Consider the following 20,534-nt stretch of genomic DNA (forward strand, 5'->3'; position numbering starts at 1 on the left):
ACCTTACTTATATACATTTTATTGAAATGATTTGTAGTATCAGTAGCTCTGGTACTTTTTAGTCTGTTATACTGCCATCATAATGTAGGATTATTTCTCTCCCTCTGCCAATCTGCCAATCTTCATCAGCTGCTGAGCATCCAAGACTCTCCTTTAGAAGCAGCTTGGTTAAGTGTGTCTGCCTTTAAACCGGCTGCCAACAGCCTCCACCCACTTCCCCCCTGGTGTCCCTCCCATTCAAACCAGCTCCGTTCGTCCTTCATCTTCCAGTTCACCACCAGTGTCCAGTCCTCTGGGGCAAAACCTTCCCATTCTCATAAATCTGCCCATTCTATCATCATCAGCATTGCTCAGCTCTATGTCGTCTGCAGGAGCCGGAGTTCTAAAAAATTATTATATTAATTCATGTCAACAAACTCCTTATGATTTTATTTTTTTTTTAGATTAAAATCCTTTTTTTTTTTTAGCATTTCAGGAAGTCTGCAAATATTACAGAGAGCACTCTGAATGTATTTCTCAAATATAATAAAAACCTGGTAGGGACACAATGTGGACTCTACTTTAAAAGAGAAAAGGTCAAGATCTGCAATATGTAAAATACCCATTTACTGCTGTCATTTTCTTTGCCCCAATGTAATTTTGACTCATTTCTGACCTTCTACAGACAGTTTAAAGATATCAATAATTTGTTCACGCAGTTTGCTTTTTAATGACCCATGAGAACCGCAGTGTTTGATGAGTCATGGGGAGCTTTTTGAATGCAGGCTATTTAATGGACAGATGCAAGCATCTATTGTCGTCATTTGCGACACAGGGTGTAAATAGCAGTTGTTTTAATATTTTTAGAAGCAAAGCTTTTATGGGAAATTTAAGTGCAACAAACTGCATTTTTGGTGTGAAAACTCATAGCCCACATCCAACAGTGAAAAAGAGGCAGTCATATCAAATTTATGCAGCTGTTAGTTTTAAAATAAAACTTGCATAACACCAACTGTAACAGCATGTATTCTGTAAAACAAACGGAGTGGGAGGCATGGAAAAAAAAAAGAAAAACCTAAAAAAACTAGAGGTGGGATGAAGCTAACAACCAGCTGGCTATGTGATTAGCAGGCATCAGGTCAAATATCAACAAAGATGAACAAATCTAAGGATATAGGCAAACAACTTTTACATATGATAAAGAAATGTTAAAAGCCAATATTTTTATTTATTTTTCAGAAGCTTTTTAATTCTGTTCGCCTTAACGTAGTACAGCTTCTATACATTGTAAAAACACAAAGAGTTAAAAGGTGTCTGCACAGTGATGATGTTATTAGTGTTAATATGAAGGGTGATTAAAATGAAAATACAACTGATGTCTGCAGTGACTCTCCACACTAAGCAAAGATGAGCAAACGTTTGTGTAGATGTATGCTTAGATTGATAGAGCAATCTAAATTAGAAAATCAAATCTTTAGTTATGCGACAGTAATACAATGCAATGTAATCAACCTCCTTGTAAAGGTTTTTCCAAGCAATTATTCTCTAATTATTCAATACATTCTATGTATTTAAATAAGCCTTAAGTTAAACTCAGATGGAAATGAGCAGATATAAAGCTGATTCTACTCACACTGTGCTGCTGCCTCATAGTTTGTCTGATGGTACTTTTGAGCTGGTGCTTTTTTAACTTCCTCCTACTACCTGTAATATTCCAGTCACATCCTGCAGGTCATCTATTAGTTATTAGTAGTTCTTTGATTTCAGTTTGGATAAATTTGAAATGAACTGCACACCTTTTTAGTTTTATACAGTAAATTCAACGATTGCATTGAGTGAAACTATTGGGCAGTCTTCTGATCAACAGGACCTTCCATAGAGATGTGTTAGTAATGAGAGAAAACAGGTAAGCTTTTTCTTATGTTCATAGGTCAGATATATGGAGCTTTACAAGTGTTGAAATCTCACAGTTAAATGGTCAAAGAACATCATGAAGCCTCACTCACAGAGCCATTGAGGAGAAACAACAGGCTTTAACAGACAATATGAAGGCTAGATGGATTAAGATTTATATCCCTGTCTCCCATTGAGCATGGTAGTTTTAGAAAAATGAATATCTGCTTGAAGACTATTTTGAAGCAATGAATACACAGAAAGGCTTATGGTATAGCTAGCAAACCAACTGCACAAACCGATGAATTAATAAAATCCTTTTTAAAGATATTCAAATGCTGGGTGCTTCTTTAAAAACACAATCACTGTTCACTGCACAGAGGCAGGGGACATTACATGATGAAAGGTTTTTTTCTGCTCTGGGGCAGATTTTAGGAGCATTCAATCAGTTTTTCAAGTCTTCATAAAAGGCCCAAATGTAACAAACCATTTCAAAGAAGCTGGATGTTTTCATAGATTATTTAAACACCTCCAATGAGTATGTGAAGAGACACTAGTTTATACCCTTCATAGCTTATATGACACAAGACTGACAAATAAATACAGTATCTCAAATCTCTCTCTTTGTCTATCCATAAGTCATAGATAGATAGACAGACAGACAGACACACAGACAGACAGACACACAGACAGACAGACAGACAGACAGACAGATGATAAAGTAAATAGTAGTAGTAATAACTATTTATAAAGCATGTTGGAGGTCACAAAGTGCTCTACAGGCATGTAGGTAAAAGTTGAAAAATTATTTAGCAGAAGGTCTCTACAAAAACTCCACTTACTTACCTACAAATATTGCATAACTGAATCCAAATTAAACCTACTGTCATAAATCGGGGACAGATGGACCCAGTATTCAGGAGAGACAGTCAGTAGGAAAGTTCAAAAGGTTTATTAAAATAAAAACAAAACAAAAGCGGAGCTGTGGCACCGCCCAATCTCAGATACTCTGGTTTAACAGTCCAGACCACGAGTGTCCCCAGTGCTGCAGTCCCAGAGGTTATGCTGGAAGCTGATCCTGGTGAGGGATCCTGAACAGACAGGAACAGACAGGAACAGGCAGGATCCAGACTTCCAGGCATGCACAGGCTCCCAGGAGGGTTCAGAGTCTGACTGGGACCAGAAGCATGACCAGGTGGTCACGCACAGGAGCAGACAGGATCAGGTGCAGACAGGCAGGCACAGTGGAAGAGGGTAGCCGAGACAAGACGTAGGAACCGGAACTTGAAGCAGACTTTAAACTGGTCTCCACCCTGGAGCCAGGCTTACTTTGATAAAAACTGAACCTCCCCCCATAATGTGCCAAAAACCCAGAGGACTCCGCAGGGGAGGAACAGTGGACGATCAGGAGACGAGACAAACACTAAAACCCTATTCCACTGGCAGCTAGGATCCAGGACATGAACCAAATAAAAACTGAACAGAAAGACTGACAGAAAGACAAGCAATGATCTGGCACTGAATGCTCAGGCTGAACTGAATATAAACTACAGGAAACAGGTGAGGGGAATAAATTATAATTGAGGCAGGGAAGGAAGAGGGCAGGTGAGAGGAATTACTAATTAAGGGTGAGCAAACAGGCCACATCATGACACCTACTGTATGAAGAAAAATGCATTCATTCACTTACACTAAGAGATTTATTCTAAGTTCTGTTATATGTCAATTTTTTTTAAGGTTTTTAATTATTTCACTAAAATAGGAGACCCCAAACCAAAAACATTAGCTAATTTAAAAGACAAAAGGTCAAAGGAGACAAACAAAGTTATGTGAAGGACGTTTCCTTTAGCAACTTACTCATCAGCCATTCAAAGCTGCTTTGGTAATTATATTTTATTGCTGCGGGGGTAATTTGAAGCAAACAAGGGTTAATGTGTTGTGAAGGCAAAGTCCTCTGCGGAGTGTCTTTCATTTTTTAAACTGCTCTGATGAGAAACTGCAATCTTACAGGAACAATAATGTGCATCCATTTGGAAAAAGAAAAACAACTTTTTTTTCTGTGTCAGCGTTCTGGAAGCTGTGTTAACTAATTTCCTTCTGGATACAATATCAAGCCATCATTTGATTCACAGGTGGCCTCACGCTAACCTCCCAATCAGAGGAAAATCAAGAGATCACAACAGAGCCGACAAGACCATTAACTACAGCCATTTTGCATGTATTATACACAGCTCAATCACAATCTGGGAATAGTTGTTTTATTTTTATTTTTTTTTCTTTAACATTAAAGCTGTCTTCCAGGCAAAGTTTTAAAACATAATATGTATTTCTTTGCTAATTCACTTTTATCTGAGCCTCAATACCTTAACATACGAAAAAAAATTGTTTAGTATTAATATTAATCACCTTTACAGTTCAGCGACTCTTTTTACGACATGTCTTTTAATGCACCATGTGGGAAATGTTCAATTAGACCAGTTTACGTGATAAGATGTTGAACATAACTTCTGTATCATTACATCTATGAGGAAGTCATGTACCTCATAAATGTAATGAAACGTTAATTCTCAAACGTCAGCCTGGGAAGATAGTGTGTTGAGGATTGCCCATAAATGTCACATGTGCCCATGTGCAGTATTACAGGCGTGGACATTAAATATAGTCAAGGACAGTGGATGCAACAGGCACACATATTCATAACAGTATTAGGTTTGTAATCTGCTTTCAGATAAACCTTTAAAATGTGTTTGCTTCTCTTTCCTCAGGCTCATACATATTTTATTCTAAAACATGTTTTGAAGCTGTTATTCGCTTTTTTTAGTATTTTTTTTTTTTAGAAAAAGAGATGACACTAAAGAAAATATTTTTAAAGCAATTGAAAGGTGGTAATCTTGTCTGATAAAATATGTCTAATTCTAATATATACGAGTTAATAATAATAATTGAACTTTATTGATCTCACATTGGAGAAATTTACCTCTGCATTTAACCCATCCCCTTTGGGGAGCAGTGGGCTGCCATGGTGGGGCACCCGGGGAACAATCAGGGGTTAAGGGTCTTGCTTAGAAAGCCAGAGTGGCTGTCTGTGGTAGTGGGGCTCGAACTCAAAGCCTCAGGATTCCAAGCTCTATGCCCTAACCACTAGGCCGCCACTCCCCATGTTAGATGGCATACAGTGCTAAATGAAATTAGAAACCACGTAGCACCAGGAAGGCGAATGCAGATCTCACTGTGAAGGCTGAATTGACCAAATGATTTAAGCTTTTATAAATAAATCAAAATCATTAAGGCACATAATAGACAGTGTTGGGAAAGTTCTCTTTCTACGTGAACTAGTTCAAAGTTCAGTTCACACATTTTAAAATGAACTAGTTCAGTTCATAGTTCATAATTCAAAACCAAAAAATGAACTAGTTCATAGTTCTTTTTTTTTTTTTTTTTTTTCATATATTGCTCAATTACACCATAGCCTACTGTAGAACCACAGACAGCAATTATTTTATCAGTTGTAACCCTGAAACTGTGTGTCAGATTTCATCTTCATATCCAGTTTTGAATCCTTATCCAACCAGGGTTTACATTAGCATTGAGGGGACAGCATTTCCCCATTGTTGCTTTAACGCTGTGTTGCTGTCCATTCACTTCACACTAGTAGCAGCTATAGCTTTCACCCCTACAGTATATTCTCAAAAACATCAGGAAAAATGTGCTGCTTGAATGGTCTTTTTTATGAGTAATTATTAAAAGAAAAATAGGAAAGTAGTCTTTAAGGTGCAAATGTTTTTTTTTATTTTAATAATTTTTTCCATTTGAAATTCCATTTCAATACATACTAAAAAGGAATACTGGAATCCTGGAAAATTATACCAGGCAGGTTTAACAAACAAGTTACATGGATAGTAAAACCCTCAAGAACAGGGGTCTTCTTTTCCAGACCAAGGACCCCCAAACTGATGGTGAGATGGAGCGGGGACCCCCTAACTATATATATTGTATGAAATTGTGTCCTATAGTTAAAGACATTTCAATTAGTGGGGGAAAAAATTGCAGGGGGGGAATATAAAAATATCAACTAACCATGCAGAACCTCATGCAGTACCTCCGTAGACCCCCTAGGGGTCGCAGATCCCCTGTTGAAGACCTCCGCTCAAGAAGATTTTTTTACTGAAAGCCGGCGGGCAAACTTGTTGCCATCATCCTAACCGACCACCTGGTCATAAAACTGTTTTAAGTGATCATACTGCTGCTTTGTCGCCTCCATGCTGCTGTGGCTTCCACGTTGCATTTTGTTTTGATGACGCACGCGGCTGTAGGCTACGACGCTGGTAGCTGGTGTTGCCAGATTGGGTGTTTTTCCCGCTACATATTAAGGCCTGTTTACGCTTTGATTTAGCTGGGGTTTCGCCTGGAGGACTCTATAGAAATCTGGCAACCTGTTGAACGGAGCTGAACTGAGAGAGCGTGCCGTTCACAGACACCAGAATGAACGAGTTCACAATAACGTTCATCAGGCAATAATGCAGTACGTTCAGTTCACGTTTGCCCAAAATATGAACGAGTTCATGAACTTTCGTTCAATGAACGCGTTCAGTCACAACACTGATAATAGATGCATACCAAACAGGAGAGTGCAGATGAGTGTGCATCTCCTTTAGAACTGCTGCTAACATGAGCCAATGCCCAAGTTCTCACATCAGTTTACATTTCAGAAACCCACACAGCAAAGAACTAGATCATATCTTTGCAGGGCAACATTGGTGACCCCCATCCCTATGAAGTACAGAACACTACATCCTGATAATCTCTTACTTTACAAAAGCTGTTCCCTTTTAAAAAAAGAACATTTCACATCTCCTTTTACAATGTTCTGTTAAAAAACGCCTTATTCAGTTGAAAATATTAGGAAATTATCTTCGGGTTATTTTCACAGTACAGGAAATTTATCTACTCCTAGTCCAAATTTACCCTCCTGCCTTTTTAGTGAGCTGTTGTGCTTTTTTTTTTTTTTTTCAATGCATTACTTTTAATTCTGCATAAAATATTAGTATATTTGTCTTTTTCAGTTGTCTCTAAGGAGCTGCAGAGGCCCTGCAGTCAATATGTTTTGATGCCTTTTCACCCACGCAAAAGCAACAATCTAATTCTTCCAACCCAAAACAAAAGTAGCTGTTCAACCTCTGGAATAGGAGCAAAGTAATGGATCCCTGGCATTTTCAAAATTTGCATCTTCAATTCTTTTAAATAATTTTTTTATACTTACAATATATAAAAAATTAGATGCAAAGTAATTCTTAAAATGAGGGTCTGCAAAGTTTGCATTATGATAAAAACCTGTTTTGACTTTATTTTTGGGTTTAGGAAATAACAATTGCCCAGTAAATGCGAAGAGGGCCTTCTTCTAAGGAGTGGGCAATAGAGTCATGTTGACACCAGTGTGTAGGTGACACTGGCACAATCTTAGTGTGGGTGTAGCTACTCACACTGTGAGAAGAGGACCTCTTGACAATGGCCTTTGTTACAAGAAGGGCAACACAGAGGTGAGGACACAAATTAAGCAAAGAGAGCAAAGATGGACAGCAAAAGACTTTTCTTCTTGAAGTCTTGCATAAAGTAGTGATTTGCAAAATTTGGTCTCTGACACTTAATATAATACAGATGAAGACTGTATTATACAACTGTAGCTAACATAAATACAATGTTTTCCATTCTTTTTCTTAAGCTGCATTTATCAAGAGCCACTGATTTCAACCCTGAACAGACCCTTGTCATGCCTAAACATGGAGCAGACAGAGCCTCTATTCACTTTTAAAAGGACAGATGTAAAAATTTTGTCTGATCCCCTAATTTTACCCCCAAAGAAATCTGATGATTCCGTTTGATATCTACACAGTCTGTTTATTCTCATTTTACTTTTCTATTGCAAGAAAAATAAGTCTGCAATAATTTTGGTTTAATCCATAAAAAGGCGATACAAGGAACTTAGACTTCAAACTAATTGACAATAAAGCCATCAGCATGCGACGAGAAAATTGGTGTCTTTTCATATGGGCTGTTATCAGTCTAGATCTAACTGGAAAATCTTCTAACAAATTTTAAAAATTGAAGTTCAAATTTAGAAAAGGAGCATAGCAGACAACATGAGTTACCATTGCTATGCAGACAATACACAGCTTTACATCACAATGCCACCAGGTGACTCTGAACCCATCAGAGCATTGGCTAGATGCTTAGAACAGATCAATATGTGGATGCACCATAATGTTCTACAACTGAATATAAACAAAATTTAGGTAATAATCTTCAGATCAAAGGAAGAGAGATCAAGAGTTAGTTCACAGCTTCAGCTACTATAGCTAGAAACCACATATTACTACAGCTAGAAACCACATACTATGGCTTATATGACTGATATCATGAATCTTTGTGTCAAGCAGGATCTAGGAAAAAAAAACATTCATGCATTTATCTTTAGTTAAATTGATTAATGCAACATTGTCTTCATAGGTTTGCCTAAAAAGGCTGTCAGAAATCTGCCTGTGTTCTCATAAGAAGAAAGTAGAGAACATCAGCCTGGTTCTTAAGTCCTTACATTGGCTTCCTGTAGCTCAGAGAATAGACTTTAAAATCCTTCTGTTAGTCTATAAATGACTGAATGGATCAGCACCTCAATACCTAACAGGTTTGTTGTCAGTGTATTAACCTCCCAAACCTTCCAGTCTACTCTGTACACCCAGAACTAGAACCAAACATGGAGAAGCAGCATTGAGTTCCTATGCTCCACTGATCTGGAACAAACTCCCAGAAGACTGGAAAGGGGCTAAAAGCTTAAGTTCTTCTCAGCCAAAGTTAAAAACCCATTTGTTTAGAGTTGCCTTTGACTGTTGAGGTCAAACTGTTAACTGAGATAACATTAGTTTAAGGTTGTGGTCCAACTGTTTTATTTGTTTTACTAACTGCATTTGTTGTATTAATATCTTAATTTGCTTTCATTTTGCTTTTTTTCCCTTCTATTTTGTTGTTTAATTCATGTACAGCACTTTGAATCATCCTTGAACAGAATTGTGCTATACAAATCAACTTGCCTTCTCTTGCCAGCCTTACTATCATTCCTATACTTCCCAATCATCACCAGTTATGTTCATATTTTGCCACCACTATCAAATGAGGTGTTGATTTCAATTGATTTATAATAGGAATTGCAGGATTACCCACAAAGGGACTGTTATATTAATGGGATACCTTTCTGATAATGGGGTGCTACCAATGCAGTGGCCATAAGTCTTATATTTGTATTTTTCCATTTAAGGCCCTGACCACAAATTTGGGAACCACTTGAATAGAAAATCAAAATCATAATTTGTTACAATGGAAATAGTGAACAAAAGTACTAAGCTGCAGCAAATATTAAGGATTCCGATACAATCCAATGGTCATGTATATTTTCTTATGTGGGCTCCCTTTACAGTTCTGTACAATAACTGAGTGAGACTGAGACAAAAATATCCTGGATAATAGACTTTTTCTCAACAATCCATGCACAGATAGACAAACTGTGTATAATTTAACACCACAGCAAAAGGGTGAAAGTAATAATGAAGTTACTGGAAGAGTACAAAACTCAATTTTTGGTATATGCTCAGGAAATTCAAGGTCTTTTTACAAAACGACTTGTCAGTTCTCAATGATTAAGCTGATAAGCAGAAACCAAAAAGTTGTGATATGTTCTAAGCAGTTAGAAAAGTGAATGGGTCCCTACTAATCAGTCAATGTTACATTAGAAAAGAAGTTCATAGTTTCATATTCTACACTGAGGAATTTACTCTATGCTCTTTGTGTGTTTTTTAGTATTTTTCTTACCTGGAGGGTCCCCAATTGGCTTTGGTGGTTTGGCAGTCTCTGTTTTGCTGATGGAGGACTTGGTGGTGCTCTTGGACTCTGTTGAAGTCACCACAGGTAACGTCCTTAAGGAGAGCCTTGAAGTAGTGCTAGTGGTTGTTGCCACTGTGGTAGTTGGGGCCCTAGTGGACAGCGTTGCATTGAATTCTGCTTTGCCATCATCATCTATGCTATCTGTCCCTGTGGGTCCCCAGTCAATGAAACTAGGCACCGTAGTAGTCCGGCCCTCCTGAGACTTGTCATAGCTGTCCCACTTGAGTTGCCTCCTGGCTCTCTTCAATAAACTCCCTTTTGATAACATCACTGGAGCTTCCACTTTCCCAGCCAAAGGGTCACTTGGCTCCGTTTGAGAGTATCTCAACCAGCATTCCTTACATGCAGCTTGTCCTTTATGAGCTAACTTCCGATGCGTTTGACCTTTGGATTTCAGCCCCATCCCTGCCCTGTTGTCTTGAGGAGGAGGAATGGGGTGGAGGAGCCGGCGTGCAAGCGGACTCGCTGTTCTCCAGTGAAGCTTGTTTGGCATTTCCCAGAGAGGCTGCAAGCGAGGCCGGGAGCGAGAAACAAATTTAGGCATCAGCTTGAACCCCAGACCCTGAGTGAGGGGGCTGCAGACAGAGAAGTCCAAGGTGAGGTGAGTCATGGCCAGCAGGATCCAGACTCGATGCCCCACACAGCTGCCGGGCTTCAAAGCAGACAAACTGCAGAAAACACAAAATACAGAAAATTTAAATAAGATAATTATTTCTTCTGGCAAAGAAAATCCAGTCGAAGCATATTGGCAGATTTACTCAGTTTTCCACCACCTAGAGTAGTCAATGAAATTTAAAAAAAATGAATCTACATTAAATACTGTACCTTCATTGGCAGTAACCAAAGTTTAGACTTAATAACCTTTTTGAAAACCACTACATTAACCATGGGCACAATTGACTTTTACAAAGGGTCTCTAGAATTACAGCATTAAGTTCAGCTTTAAAGTAAATCTTGCAGAACAGATGAAGGGCACTGAATTTGCACCTTTCTACTCTGGGCTAATATAGGCAGGATAAAGCCATCCTTGACTTCTAAAATTCATATCAGTCAACAGATGATAGGACAAACACACAACGTTAGGTCTGCTTTAGTTGATCATCATATTCCATGATATCTCCCCTAGACATAAACTCATCTGATTTCACGAAGCAAGCTGATTATGCAGAGCAATGCTGAAGGCAGTTCTGCATTATTCCACTAAGTCACACAGCATGACAAATACATATTCCTGGATTTTCTAGACTTATTTAGACCACAATAGTGTACTGAATGGTACGGGAAAGTCTTGGTTTACAAATAAACGCCACCTTTTGATCACAAGGTGATAGATGGGATGTGTATTTAGGCTACAACCTGGTAGTGAGGTGCTTTAAACTCAACCTTCACAGGCCCCTGGGACAAAGCTACACATTGATTCCAGAGGGAGAAACCTCATTATAGGCTATCTTTAATCTCTGCTGTCCTTGCCCAATTTAAGCCCACAAGGATAGCTCCCTTTGGAGGCATCACAGAGTTTGATGACAAATGAAAACAGCCTGGTCGGCTTCATCAGTGGTTAGAGGCATCAAAAAGACACATAATTATATATATTGTAGCTTGTTTATGTAGTGCAGGCAGACCACTATCATCACTATACTGACTAATTGTTCTCTGCATAGGAAATTAGGTATATTTGTTCAGTTGGTAATCGAAACAACTTAAGTGCATTTCATATCAAACATAATTGTGTATGTTACATTTTATGATTAAAAAATAATCAACATTAAGTTTTAACAGGAGTAAAACTAACAATGATAAGGAATGTGTTCATTATTCAATGCTTTCCAATTCCACTGATAGAGGAATAATTTAAAATGACATTTTAATTGGGCCATAAAAGTTGACTGATGGGATCACAAAGAACTGTGACAAGGTCAGGGTACAATGGAAAGTAAAAAATATGGGTGATAATTTGTCTTGTATGAGGCCTGGCCCTGACCTCAGACTTTCTGGCACTGATCTTGGCTCCCACCCAACCCAGAGACTTGAGACTTTTCACTTCCAACTCTAAATCAGTGCAATATCCGACAGGGGAAGCGGATGTTGCCTGTCATTAATAAAATTACTTCGCAACAGGATAGGTAGAGTTGAACATGCCTAATGGGGCTGATTGCAAAGCATTTATCATTGTACCTGTGGCACCCGAGAGGTGCGATCATCTTTAAAAAAAACATAAAAACCAAACAGACTGCGGCGATTGTGAGCAGGGCCTTAAAAAGTTTAATAGATTAAAAGTTCAATAATTTACGTAAAAAGACGAGCTCGCTAAAAGTGTTCAATAAAATACGTTAAAAGGAAAAAGATAAAAAAAAGATAGATAAAAGAGAAAAGATTAAAAAGAAAGATAAAAATCCAGATGGTGGAGAGCAGCAGAGTCAATGGGGAAGTCTGTTAAAAGACGCGCACTTGGCGGGTATAATGGAGGGCACCGTCCACCCCAGCGCTGGGTCCTCGTTTCGGCACGCTGCGCGTGTGGGCCTCTCCAGCGTAGCTGGCCTGCGAGGTCTCCTCCAACACGCGCCTCTCGCCAGCGTGCCTCTGCGCCTCGCTCCATGACGGGCCTCTCTGCACCCCGCTCCGGTGAGCGTCTCTCCGGCGTGCGTCCTTGCACCTTGCTCCGGTGCGCGTCCCTGCACCTCGCTCGCTCCGGTGCGCGTCTCTCCGGCGCGCTCCTCTCCGGTGCGCGTCTCTCTGTCCGGTGCGCGTCTCTCCGGTGCGCGTCTCTCTCTCCGGCGCGCTCCTCTCCGGCGCGCGTCTCCCTCTCCGGTGCGCGTCTCTCTCTCCGGTGCGCGTCTCTCCGGTGCGCGTCTCTCTCTCTCCGGTGCGCGTCTCTCTCTCCGGTGCGCGTCTCTCTCTCCGGTGCGCGTCTCTCCACCTCGCTCCGGCGGGCCTCCTGCCGTCAGTCCCCAAGGCTCTCCCGCTGCTTCCCTCTCACTCGCTCCGTCCGGCTCCCTCCAAGATCGGCCTTCCCCAACCAAACCTTCCCATGTCCGGTGTCTGTCCCTCCAACCAAGCAGCTGCCTTTTTTAAATTAGCGTCCCAGTCGGCACGCTGCTTAGTTGATTGGGAACACCTGTGCCGTTGTGGGCGTGTCCAGGTGTGTGTGGCAATGTGGCCTCCAAACAAAATCCAAAAAAACATGCAACACACAAAATTGAAAACAAGCAAACAAGTTCAAAAATAAAGAAAATCCAAAATTAGAAAACATGCAACAACTTAACAAAAAGGCCACATTACCACATACCTAAAATCAAAGATTGCACTTAAAGATGCTATACAAAGAACTTCTGCAATAGTCAAGGTATTCTTCATTTGTACTGAAAAAAAAGTAGAAAAAAAACTCCTAATAGCTTCATGTTGTTGACAAAAAAAATTATGATTCAATATTATACTTGTTTATCTCTAGAAATTGCTGCAATTATAGTTAGCTTTTTAAATATTTTTAGCAGCTAGGTTATCAAACTCCACGTGGTTGACATGATAAACTGGGGCACATTTGTTATGCAGTAATAAATCTTCAAATATTACTCCACATGCGATGAAAACGGTTAGCACAAAATAGAGTATAACAAGCTAAGGAGATTATCTCAGATCACAAAACATGGCTTTTAATATTAGAAAAAAGAAGCAGATATAAAGTATCTGTTAAATGAATATATCATCTGCTTCAACATAAGTCATGTTGATCTTCATTGAGTAATATGGTACCTATACAGCAGTGCAGTGACATCTCTTGGTTGTAATGTTAATTTTTCCAGTCTTTTAGAATGTGACTGAGTGGTACTTCAGCTGTTTTTATAATTTGTGTGTTTTAGGCCTGGCACCATTTAATTAAGCTCAGATTTCTTTTTTCAAAGGAAGTAGATTTTGAGACGTTGTCGTCAAGACAGGAATGACTACTAAAGACTTTGAATAACACTCTGCTACACAAGCAATGAAGAAGCCCCTTCTGTTTTCATGCATCTCTGTGTCAACATTCAAAGTACTAGTTAGAAGAGTCTGGCTAACCATTTAAGAAACATAAACAGGGAATAATCTTTTTTCCAAAACTATAGCTAGTATACAGTTCTGTATTCCTGTTCGGAAACCCAGTATAGAGGTTTGTTTCATTTTTTTGGGCTTGTGTAGCTTACCTCACACTATTAATATATATCTAAAAGACTAAAGCACTTTGGGTCCAAAAAGCATAGATATATAATAGTCACTTATTGAAAAATCTCATCTTGATATCTCTGTACTGTGATTATCTACAATAATTGAATACATGTCTTCAGTGTGTGAAATGTGTGGCACCTCAGGAAATAAATCAGCCCTCCATCATATATGGTTTACTGCTACCGTATTTTCACGACTATAAGGCGCACTTAAACGTCTTTTTTTTTCCTCAAAATGTGCGGTGCGCCCTATGGTGCGGTGCGCCCTATGTGTGTTGTAACTGCGACTTTTGAGACCACCTCATTGAGGAGATGATGAAAGAGTGGCTGAATGTAAGGAGACCAGGTGTTTTTTTTCCACCCCTCACCATCGCTGTTAATATGTAACTCCATGCGTGCCCATCTCACAGCTGATGTGAAAAACATGGGGAAACAAATTAACGCTGTGCTCGCTGTTCAACCGCTCGACATCGGTGTGAACCGGACCCAGCAGGTGCAACAGAAGCAGCAAGTTTACATGCAAAGTCAATGGTTGACGCGCGTATAGGTGCAGCAAAAGGTCCTGCAGCGCATTTTGGTGCAGCACGTCGGGAGCGTTTAAGCATCTGACGCACCGCCAACGCGCTGCTGCTGATCAGATGGAAAAATTGAAGTTTTGCTGCTGGACGCGCCGCATCAACCAATCAGAGAAGCTGATCTGGGAGCTGACAGCGAGACACAGCGCTCTGATGATATTAACGCAAATGAAAAGGCTGGATGAATGAGGAGATGATGAAAGGCAGGTGTATGTGAGGAGACCAGGTGCTTTTTTCCACGCATCACCATCGCTGCGTGCCCATTTCACAGCCGATGTGAAAAAAAGATGAATCAAATGAACGCTGTGCTCGCCGTTATCCCGGGGGTCTGACAAAGGAACTTCCACCGCTCGACATCGGTGTGGAGCGGCCGTTCACAGTAAGGCTGCGAGCGGCGTGGGAGCGATGGATGACAGACTGAGACCACAGTTTCATGATAAATGGAAGGCAGCGCCGGGCAAGTTACGCCACCGTTTGCGGATGGATTGTAGATGGACTAACGTGTCTGCTGGCTCTGTTGTTCAAGCTTTCGCAAAAGCCGGCATTATTTCTGAGGAGCTGCGCTGCACGGAAAGTGACTCTGACAGCGAAGAAGGGGAAACTGGCATGTCTGATTTAGCGCAGCTGTTTTATTCAGAGGAATGCTGAGGATAACAGAGGATGATGACTTTGATGGGTTTGATTAATACTTTGTAATAAATACATGAATAAAGCACAATCATACTCAGGTTTGCTTCCGCTCTATTTTTCTACCTGAAAACTTAATTCAACAGCCGCGGGCGGGTCTCCTCCTCTTCAGCGCGGTGGCTGGCAGGTGTTTTTTCATCTAAATAATCTAAATCTTGCAGCTATATTTGCTGTGATCAGTGGGAATAAAGTAGTTTTAATATGTTTTTAAGTGAGAAGGCCACCTGAAAACTTAATAATTGCAGTCAGTTCATCCAGATTATCTATTTCTGTCGGAGGCGCTCAGACCCCCACATACCAGCGGTGCGCCGACAGGAGAAATCCTTTCGTTCACCGCGGCTGCTGGCAGGTGTTTTTCATCTAAATAATTTTAGCTGCAGGCACCAGGATACCGGTAATAAAAGCGAACATATTCCGTCGGCAGGTTTCAGGATTTTAAGTTAATTTAGGAGTGATCACAGCGCTGTGTCATCTGTGATGTGTCTGTCTCACGGCCAGCTGCCAGGTTTGATTAATACTTTGTAATAAATACATGAATAAAGCACAGTCATACTCAGTTTTGCCCCCGCTGTATTTTTAAATACGCAGTAGAGGTATTTAAAGGTAGTAGAGGACATGTACCTGTATATAAAAAACGCGCCCTATAGTCCGGTGCGCCTTATGTGTGTGTTAAATACAGAAATGGGACACATAACTGAGAGTGCGCCTTTTAGTCCGGTGCGCCTTATGGTCGTGAAAATACGGTAATAACCATGGATACAAAGCAACATAGTTTAGCAAAAGGTCCATTATTTTATTCTTTATGATTTTGCTGTTTTTATTACCTTTTTACTTTTTTATATATTTATTTATTCTTATTTTTTTTTTTTTTTTATTGACAATTTATTTGAACCACAGAGCTTTAGTGAAGGCCAGCAGTTTTACCCATTGAGCCTAGAGCAAAGGGTTGGATTAACATACGTAAATGCCTCTATATTTTTATCCCCCCCAAAAACATCCACCTGCATTTCATGCCCAGATAGAATAAAAATACTTTAAAACATTTTAGTCTGGAATAGTTTTTTTCTACTTGCCTCTCAGGGCTTCCATATGACTTATAAGCAGCTAGAAGAGGGGTCAAAATATAGTTTAACTGATGATGCCTAGATCAGAGAGAAATATTTAGCTATTAACTAATCAGGCTCACTAAGCTCATTTATTTCGGGGTTTTTTTTTTTTGATTCAAACTTTTTTAAGTTTATGCACAAACAAATGAAAAATAAATTAGCCCAGTTTAGAACGCAGCAAGAAACAAATAAAAAATATGTGCAAGTCACTAAATCTACATGCAGATTTACTGCCTACATTGTTGTAGGAGTCCAATCCCAACTGGACTTGCTGGAGATATTATTTCATAGCTGCAAGTAATATTTTCTAGGAACTGCACATTGATAATTTAAGAGACACTAACATACTCTGACATCCTGCATAATGAAAATATAATTTGGAAGTGCACTGCACAGATGGTAGAAGAAGTAGTGCAACATTCTTGGCGTGAACAAACCAGATTGCTTTCTGATGGCACTGTTTGCATGGCGTCCTATTTTATGAGCTACATCAAACTGTTACGGCTGACTTCAAAGTTTAGGTAAGCCCTAGGAATGTGGCAGGAAATCCTTTTAGTGTAGCTTGTGACATGGCCTTATCCTGAGCTTCCACTGCCCCACTATAACACTTTCTATCTGTGCACTACGATAAAAAAAAAAAAAATGCATCCTTTCCGTTTCAGATATAGAGAGCCTTGCATCCAACTTTGTTACAACTTTTCATATCAACAGACTTCAATGTGGTTCATCTGAGTTTCAAGTGTCAGATCCAGATACATTTGTGAGTTTTCAATTAGCCTTTAAGAGAAATAAGAAGTATGAAGTTTTGTGAATTTAAATGTACATATCAATATTTTGTAAAACCTTTAATTTCAGCTACAGTAAAAGGATTTTATGTACCATAGATTGTGGCTCTAGCTGCTTGACAAATGTCAAAATGAAACATTTTCCCCATCTTCTGCTGTGAATATTGCTATATCCTGAGCTATCTCTATAGTTATGCTGCTATAGGCTTAGACTTCTGGAGGACATAGCGACCCCATTTTTACATCATGCAGCTGCACTCTATCTCTATTCTCCCACTCTGCAGAATCGGTTAGTTCAATCTCTAACGTTATGCTCTTTCTGATGTTTCTCAGATCTGCCTGTTTTTCAGTGTAGTCCTGTTTCTCTGTGACTGGCTGGATGTCCTCTCTTCATCCTCTGACAGTGGAGCTGGCTCGGAGCTCATCAGTATGTTTCCTGGATGGTGCCGCCTTTTACAGTTGCTTTTTATATCTCTGCTTCAGTCTCCTTGAACCCCAGTCGGCCTCAGCAGATGGCCGCTCACACTGAGCCTGGTTCTGCTGGAGGTTTCTTCCTGTTAAAAGGGAATTTTTCCTCTCCACTGTCGCTACAAGCATGCTTAGTGTGAGGGATTGCATTCAAGTCAATTAGTCGATGCAATCAATTGGTTTTCCTTAGATAGAAAACTTTGAATCAATTTGACTGGATGATCTGGTGAACTGTAAAGTGCCTTGAGAGGACATGTGTTGTGAATCGGCGGTATATAAATAAACTGAATTTTATTTAATTTATTTTCACACGTAATTGAACAGTTGTACCCTTAAGTTTACCCAGTAGTGGATCTTTGCAAAAAACATATTGAATGGCATTTTCTCATCATTACTTTCTTTAAATAAAGACGTTTTCTTGTTACGTTTCCATAATGGCCAAATCTGTGGAGTGCATGCCAAATAATCGTCCATTTCAAAGATTTTCAACCAGAATTATGGAGCTTTGCAGCTCCTTGAAACGTACCAGTCCCCGTCTCTGATTAATGATAACCTTGTTAGACAATCTGTCTAGGTGGATGCTGTGCTCTTTCTGTTTGATGATTAGAACATTGCTCTATCAGAGGTCCAAAGCTTAAAGGAACATCTTTCACAACCTAATCTGCTTTTAACCTCTCACTTTTTTGTCCATCACCCTTACCTTTCTACTCTGTTGTATGGTTTTCATGGTGCTCTTTGTTCACTAATGTTCCCTAGCTCGCTTCTAAGGCCTCTATAAAACAGCAAGATTTATAATTACATTAATTTACACTGTTATTAATTAGGCAAGAGCTGGTTGAGGTGGTTTCTATTTGTATCAGAGTAATGAGGTATAAACAAGAATAAATTAAAAACTGTTTATAATTTTCTTTCCAATACATGCATATGCATCAAAATTATTAGCTTGCGGTTGTAATTTAATAAAACCTGATGAAAACAGTATGCATATTTTAAATATTTTAAACAAAAAAGCTTTAAGACTAGTATTTTGGTAAAGGAGAAAAAAGAACCTAATGTCGTATTAATTTGACGGTTGGAGAAACTTGAAACCGTATAGCAGAGATATATTTGGGCACTCTTCAGCATCTCTCTGGGTTTTATGTCAGCACATCAAGACCAAACTTGAATCAGACATATTGGGAACTAAATTACTAAGTGAAAATTCAGGGTGAACCTTTAATTAGCGTGTCTGTTGGCCTGGAGGATTCTGGTTTGAAGGTCAGCTAAAGACTCCCTAGATTAATGATTTTACCTAAGACTTGACAGACAGCAGATGAGAGAGGCACCTTGGGCTGTGACCCACATAAGGGAAAACAAAATCTCTGTGCATGGCACGTACACCCATAACTTTTAATTCTCTGAACAAGTACACAGCAAGCAAATAGCTATTATATATATACCATATGTTTATCTTAGTAAGGCCAGAGTCTGTTCCCCACCTCTGCATTTTTTCAATAAACATAGTGCAGAATTTTAGCAGAATGTTGGTGATGCAAGAGTGGATCTGACATGTGAAATTTCAGAGACTTGCGATTATGCTTTTCATGCCAAATTATGAAAGCATGCTTCAGCAGGCTTCGCTGACCATGATTTATTTTAGTTTAAGCTGTGCTATGTTCAGTAAATCTAATGACAACTTATTCTGCTGCTTCTTACAGCCCCTACTGTCAGTGGAGTTTGCAGCGGTTACTGATCGTCACGCAAAGTTCATCAGATGATGTCTAAGTACAGGAGTCTGGGACTTCAGGGCATCTTGTTGGTATCAAAACATTGCAAAATAACCTTTAAGATTTAATTTATATAGTTTATCACTATTATACTTAATATATTGTATAATATATATATATATATATATATATATATATATATATATATATATATATATTTATTGATATAGAGTCTTAAACGTCTTAAATGTACGTTAGTAAAACAAAAACTGAATAAAAATAATTTTAACTCCCTGAAAAAAATATTTTACACCATAAAACTAAAAACTGTTCAAATGTATAATAGTTACCTGCCTTTGAAAGTGAGAGCATTACCTTTATTAATGAATCAAAGGATGAAAATGAATGAAAACGAGCATTTGAAGCATTTGAAGTAATGGCGTAAGATCCTCAGTGTAACTCTGTTTGAACCGACTGGTTGAAGAGCGACAGTGTTTATCAACAGAAAGCTATTCTTACAGAGTCTTCTGCCCTGCGGATACGGGTCGCTCTGCATAAGTGAACGTCTGCCCACATGACAGAGTTTTGACATGCGAAGTGGTCCTCTGAGTGTTGCATTTTTCCATAAATAGCAGGGTTTCTAGCCTGTTGTCTTTCACACTCTCGTGTGTGAATTCAGCCTGAGTAGCACTGGAGGTTTCTTATAATTAGCAGCGCCAATGACCAAGTCATTATACTTTATTCAATGTTATACTAATCTATAGGCAATTTGGGGCCGGGGATCAGGTGAAAAGGCTAAAATATATATTTTTTCTTTTACTGTTAAAATTCTGGGTTTGTCCAGAATTATGTGATTTACCCACTTAGATTTTTCATGGTGTATCAATCTCCCCTGCGCTCTCTCAGCACTGAAGCCAGAAATGCTGTAAATGCCTAGGAGAGCATAAACTGGCTCAGTCATAAAAGACATTGCTGCAAAACTCTAATGATGACTTTAATCTTAATAATAGTGTGGCATCACTACTGTTTTATGAACTTAAACATTTAGTGAAGAAATATTTATGATAATATATTAATATTTTCTTTTCTTTAAGAGAAATAAGCATTAACTATGTCCAACTTTCACTGTTTTTGGCTCATAATTTGAGCAATCATCCTAACTTTGTAGCTAATTTAATTAACCCCTCTGCAAATAAAACAGTTTTAGTAA

At 39.1% G+C, this 20,534-nt stretch overlaps 1 protein-coding gene across 2 annotated transcripts in view; it reads right to left on the reverse strand.

The window, feature by feature from the left end:
* Positions 1-20,534, reverse strand: part of ajap1 (adherens junctions associated protein 1) — an 82,973-nt gene that overhangs the window by 24,317 nt on the left and 38,122 nt on the right. For both annotated transcript variants that reach the window (XM_038293112.1, XM_038293114.1), the window contains exon 2: positions 9,730-10,469. In XM_038293112.1, coding sequence (XP_038149040.1) covers positions 9,730-10,469 — 740 coding nt within the window. The remainder of the gene's footprint in view (positions 1-9,729; positions 10,470-20,534) is intronic.

This window comes from Cyprinodon tularosa, unplaced genomic scaffold (assembly GCF_016077235.1).
Source record: "Cyprinodon tularosa strain WSP-4 unplaced genomic scaffold, ASM1607723v1 ctg320, whole genome shotgun sequence".
NCBI classification, from domain to species: Eukaryota; Metazoa; Chordata; class Actinopteri; order Cyprinodontiformes; family Cyprinodontidae; genus Cyprinodon; species Cyprinodon tularosa.